The 6143-nt window shown below is 40.6% G+C and overlaps 1 protein-coding gene across 1 annotated transcript in view; it reads right to left on the bottom strand.

The window, feature by feature from the left end:
• Positions 1 to 239: 239 nt before the first annotated feature.
• OBSCN (obscurin, cytoskeletal calmodulin and titin-interacting RhoGEF) overlaps positions 240 to 6143 on the bottom strand; it is a gene marked incomplete at both ends in the record, with an annotated part of 105657 nt that continues 99753 nt past the window's right edge. Inside the window, 8 exons of the mRNA XM_010079841.1 lie at positions 240 to 413; positions 1157 to 1239; positions 1564 to 1764; positions 2435 to 2574; positions 3377 to 3505; positions 3811 to 3839; positions 4970 to 5036; positions 5841 to 6059. Coding sequence (XP_010078143.1) covers positions 240 to 413; positions 1157 to 1239; positions 1564 to 1764; positions 2435 to 2574; positions 3377 to 3505; positions 3811 to 3839; positions 4970 to 5036; positions 5841 to 6059 — 1042 coding nt within the window. The remainder of the gene's footprint in view (positions 414 to 1156; positions 1240 to 1563; positions 1765 to 2434; positions 2575 to 3376; positions 3506 to 3810; positions 3840 to 4969; positions 5037 to 5840; positions 6060 to 6143) is intronic.

Here is a 6143-nt window from a genome sequence, read left to right as displayed (position 1 = left end):
ATTATTATTATTTATTATTATTATTAATTATTAATATGAATTATTATATTATGGAAGCCCCAACCCTGTGCTCCAACTTAAGCTATGCCATCATCTATCATTCCAAAAGGACCATCAGTTCCCTTGCACCTCAGTACTGCCAGTGCTCCACATCCTTCACAGTAATAGTTATTTTGTCTCTGACACGAGGTACGTGAGCCACAGTTTGGTCTCAAATGAAGGCACATGGGAATGCCCACCTGGAATGGAATCGAGCAATGTCATAAATATTTCTGAAGATAATGGATTTCTGAGTGGCAACAGCTCCTGGGACATTGGCACAGGTCTCAGTGTACTTAAGGTGGTGAGTCTGGAGGAACTGGAGATCTTGAATGTAATCTTCTTCAGAGATCAACAGCTCTTGAATAAGAACACTGAAGGGAAGATGAATAGGTAAAAAGAAATCACTGAGAAACCATCACAATTCTCCTTGACATGCTGGGAGACTTTTAGGCTCTAAAGCAGAGATATGATCAGAGGAACAGGCTTGCTGGACTGTGTTGACCAGATCCCCTCTGACCACAAGAGGAGCTTAGACACCCTGCTCATGGAGTGACACCTACCTCTACCTTAGACATCTACTGTTAGGGCAGATAAAACAGAGTGTGAGCAACAAAAGGATCTATGTAAAGTAGACTGTAGCAACTTCCATGCCACTCGATGCAATCAAGGAATCAAATGTCTCCATAAGAGCACGTCCAGTAGTGTACTGCACTGCCAGGGAGTAACACAAGGTTGAGTGCTTTCAACCCCCTCTTTAGACCTCATGCTCAGATACAGGGCACCCCAAAGTACAGAGGTGCTGCAGTTTAGGATTTTGTGAAATCAGAGGGCTTCAAGAGTTACATCATGTAAACCCCTCTTTTTGAGTCAGCCAGTATCATTTAGGTTGCCTGGAATTTTCCTAGGCTGAAATCAATGGCAAAACCCAATCAAACATCACAAATTACAGGTCTGAGAGAATCAAAGGTTTGCTTGATTCTGGGAAAGGGGAGGTGGCAGGACTCAGCAGAACAAAAACAGAGACCCCGACAGGAGGGACCTAGATGCCAACATTCATATCAGTTCAAAAGGCAGGAAAACTCCAAGGTGCAAATACCGAATGACACGAGCTCACCTGAGCTTCCTTTTGTATTCATCTTCAGAAACAAACTCTCCAGGAAACTCAGGAGCTTCTATTGTTCCCCACTCTGGTGACAACTAAAATATAAGAAAAAAGAAACATTGTTCTTTTAAGTTAACAGTATTTTTATCAACACACACTGAGGAATATCCATCATGCATTCACAATCCTTTTCAACAATTCCTAAACCAGTGTGAAACTTATTTTTTTTGCTGGATTAGGTCTTTCAAACCCAGACACCCCTGCACACATACAGAAATATTGTCTAATCAAAACATGAAGTCCAAGAATATTAGAGATCCCTTGTCAACAACCTCCTCATCCATCACACCTTGATGACTCTAAACTGCAACAGGAGCAAGTAGTTTTATATGAAAAACTAACACAGCATGAGCAGGCACCTTTAATTTCTTGTCCAGATAAGCTGGAGATACCCAACCCTGTCGAGAAGGGCTGGATTTTGTGGGTTTAGTCCTGACCAGCCACTTCAGAGGATGAGCTGAATCAAGGACTTCCACGTATTGGCCTTCCTTCAAAGTGATGGTCTCCTTGTCAGGTGCAGCGGGCACATAGTCAGCTGTGACCATGTAGACGTCAAAGATCTGCAGGCATGAAACGACAGTTATTTGGTGCTCTGAAAACAGAACGCAGCCCTTGTATGGCAAAGAGAACCACTGTTTGCTTTTTTTTCAAGTGGAAGACTAAGTCTCTAGTAGGCTCAGGCCATATTTTCAAAACTATCTGAGGTGTTTTGGATTGACACCATGAAACAGAGGATTTTTGTCCCAAGGCAAAGCAAGCAGTGGTGCTGAAAATGTCAAAATAGGTTCACATTTCCAAAGTTTTAACTCTTTTTTTTTTTTTTTTTGGAAGTGTTTGAAATGAACACCCCAAAAAAATTCTAGTTTATAATTTTCAAAAAATTCTAATTTTTCACATGATTTTCTCAACAAAATTCTTATGACCATCTCTATCCAAGGCCACACAAAATCAAGCTCTGACTTTCTGAAGCTCAGCTATGAAAGCAAACGGTACCAAATAATGGATATATTTTCACCACATTGACTTGAACAACTTGTTCAAGATCACACGGTGAGCACCAGAATTTGATTCTCTGTGCTCTGTATCGCAGACCCAGTATTCAACTATTAAATACACCTATGAAAGTGAAGAACATCCCTGAAGGGGATGGAGATCCTTAAACCATAGGAGATTGGTCATTCTAAGTAAAGTTTTCTCCTTGCGTCAAACTTATCCAGAAAGATATCATACCTCTCCTCTGGAATCCCCATCTTCAGATTCAGAGGAGGACTCCTGAGCAATGGAGGAAGGTCTGGATCGTCCATGGCGAGGAGATGCCGAGGGAGTTTTTGATTCATCATCACTTTCTGCACCTGGCACTCGAAGTGTAGCTAAAAAGCAGAGCAACAGCAAAGTGTGAAATAAAGAGCTCCAATCTGAACAAGAACCAAATCTACAATAATTGTCAATCATATAAAAACATATTCCCTAGGAAGAGCATTTGTAGTATTTAGTGTGATCTCCTATTGATATTTAGGATTAAATAAATAAATGGGATGTTTATGAGGTTGTCTGCCTACTGCTTGTATTGCCACTGCACTGCAAGAATATTTGTAGGAGAGGTAATGTTCCCTCAAGATAAAATTTTACTACAAGATAATCACTACATGATACACAAATCAGGATTTTTCACTTAATTCAACAAATCATTGGATGCACACAGTTTTCAGCTTCAACTTGATTTTAAAGTCCCATTGGGAGATAAAACTTGAAGATGTGGGAAGACTTCAAAACAGGATTGCTTTCAGAGTCAAGAGTGATGAATATCTGAAAACTTGAAAGACCCAAGATGTTCAAAATACACCCATTTTTACAACTTGGCCTCCACTCTAAATCTTACAGTTACTCCTACTTGTTTAAATAAAAGCTGTATGTGTAAAATGGACACTACCCACCTTATTTCACTGTAATAACTTATTTTCTAGTTCAAAAAAAGACTAAAACATGCAGTTTGGATGGACTCTTACTAAAAATTCTTAGTCTTACGCATTTACAAACATTCGTATGCTTGTGTAGGATGATTGTCTCAAAACATGCTTCATAAATCTCGGATATTTAAAGTCCAAATAATACCTAAAAAAAAGATTGCATATTTTTCCATACTAATTAAATTGCGTTTGCCAGGTTCCTTACCCTGACTTATTTTTGCAGATACCATTTCTGAGATATGGGAGGTGAGTTTCTGGAAGAACTCTTCTGAGCCAACATCAGCTAATGAAATAGGGCTTTTGGGTACACCTTCTCTACCAGCTTCAAGGTCTCCTGGAAAAGAGAGAATTTTCTATTAAGTAGGCAATGTCCTTGGAAAGTCATCTTTTCTGAGTATCAAAAAGCTTTTGTAGAAGGAAGGTCTAATTTCCTTTGCTTCTCCTGCTTTTAAAATTGCTCTTGCTCACATTCCATCTAAATAATTCACCCTTGAACAGAGACCAGTCCTGAAAAGTTCCAACATTTCAGGCAGTTGCAAGGAAACAAGACAAAAGTAGGTGGTCATAATGAAATACATAGAAAATCTCAGCCGTGGATGTGAAGGGCAGGAGTAGGAGAGGGAAAATAGCTTCTCTTACCTTCTCTTGCTTCAGAGGGATGAATAGATCTGAAAGAAAAAAAAAGAGTGAAGCAGAGTTAAAAGTTAAAATAAAATGTGTAGTAAGGAGAGCTCAATGAGAAACACCCCCTTCTTCTCACAGCTGGTAGGTGAAGGCTGGAATATCTCGATGGGGACCCTGGTTTGGAATGCAGGTGCTGGTAGCTGATACTTACCAGGGCCAACATGAGAAACGAGGCACCTGGCTCATAAGTGCACAGAAACGCTTGGGTGTCTTAGTCTTTGAGCCAAATCCCACCTGATTTCCTTATTCTTGGCTTTATTTCAAACTGTTGCTTGAGAAGACCTGGCGGCTCAGGGAGTGGGCTGCAGAACAGAGTAGCCTCCATCTCCCTGGTGCTACAGGGACTCTATTCCCAGCTGACACTGAAATGAAACTATTACAGTTGGAGACATGTCAAGTGGGATCTGTAGTTTCAGTCAGTTTTTAGTGAACAATTTCCAGTGGTTTCCTCAGGAAACCAAGGACTGGAAAATATGGAGATGCTGTGGTCCTGCCAAGAGATCTGTTCCCATTACATTAGGATGCCCGTGTGATGGGGAAGCAAGCTGCCTACTGGTACTGCAGCAGTTTTGGGGTCCAAAGAGACCCTTGCTACAGCTTTTACCAGCACCAAATTCACTCATGACAGCCAGAAATGGGCAGGAGGCTATATTGTCAGCACAGAGGGAAAATGGCTTCACAGACGTGAAGAACTACCAGCATTTGCTTGCATCTGATGAAGATCTGAGCAGACCCTTTTCATCTATTTCTTTCTCTGTGAAACATCAGTGTATTTCCATGTTTGCAAGTAATAGTCAGACCTTGACCCTGTGAATTTTTTTTGCCATTGTCTTTAGGAAATCAAAAACTAGCAAGAATTTTATATGACCTACCCATTTTATTTATTTTTTTTTGCCTTGTTCTATCCTCCCTGATAATCAAGCAAGAATGGCTGACATCGATACTGGAATATTTATGGCACTTTCCATCCTAGGACCTCAAACTATTTTAATTCTCATGCTGAGACATGAATATGAGATGTCTAGAGTGAACACTGCCTAAAAGTGACTAATGGGGACTTCTGCAGGAGGGTACTTGCACAAGTCCACTTTACCATGGATGGCCAACCACTTACCCCAGTGTGGTCATGATGGCTTCTGACACCATCACGCGCTCCTGGGTCAGAACTTCAGCCTCTTTCACTGCAAGATTAGGGTTTATTGTTAGAGGACAGAATACAGAGAACGTTCTTTTGATGTATTGAACGTAGGCACATTTTCTAGACATGGATTACTGGGAACACTGGAGTACTGAATCTGCCCTTTTAGCAGCTCCTGACCTGGGATACAGACTCCCACTCAATGATGCAAATATTTTGCTCCCCTCCCTGTTCACATAGATGTACGATTGCCCCATTTCTCTACACTGCTCAGGCTATGCTCCTGTAGCCCTTGGAACAGTAAAAATGTGGAATTCAAGGAAGGATAACAGAAATATGGAGTCCTTCACAGTCCCATCCTTACTCCCAGTCTATATTTGCTTGTTCCCCATCTTCCTGAAGGAATTGTGCCAGAAGAGGTCCTGGAAAGCTCTGCAAAGGGGAACCAGATAACTCTAGCTTCCTTAAGGCAATTCTGCAAGGCAAAATACCTTAGCAGAGCGAAGCACTCAAAATAATTTCTCAAATGGTGACATTCTAGTTACTTTACATTGCCTTTCTTCCTTTCTTTTTCTTTTATGCTTAATTAGGTTGTTTCTTAGATTTGTCTCCTGTTTATACAGAAAAGATGCTGCTCTTAATCCAAGCTAAGGTCAGAAATCTGAAACACTGTAGAAGTAAAGAGTAGAATCATTTGCAAGGCAAGAAAAGTCATACTAATCTTGGGAAGAATAATTTTTTTCAGTTGTAATTTCATTAATTTCTTTATCAGTCATGCTTATTTTTCTCTTAAGCACTGTATGAAAGGTAACATAGAGAATGTGTTTGTATTGTAACAAAGATTTACCATCGGCAACTTCCAGGGTGGCGGTGCAGATGGACTGGCCAGCCTTGTTGGTAGCAATGCACGTGTAAGCTCCACTGTATTTCTTTTTAACATCCAACAGGATGAGACTGTGATGCATATTTGAACTGGCAAGTTTATACCCAGGAGTGTCTGGTTTGATCCACAGGATGTCTTCCCGAGACTCTTCTTTCAGCCAAGTAATAGTTGGTGGTGGATGTCCTAAAGGAAAACCAATGTAATGAGCTTTAATTTTCCTAATGCTGCTCCCTCCTTACAATTATGAGCCATGCTGTGAATAAATGC

The sequence above is a fragment of the Pterocles gutturalis genome, unplaced genomic scaffold, assembly GCF_000699245.1.
Source record: "Pterocles gutturalis isolate BGI_N339 unplaced genomic scaffold, ASM69924v1 scaffold24949, whole genome shotgun sequence".
Lineage (NCBI taxonomy): Eukaryota > Metazoa > Chordata > Aves > Pterocliformes > Pteroclidae > Pterocles > Pterocles gutturalis.
This window is presented reverse-complemented; position numbering and strand designations above follow the sequence as displayed.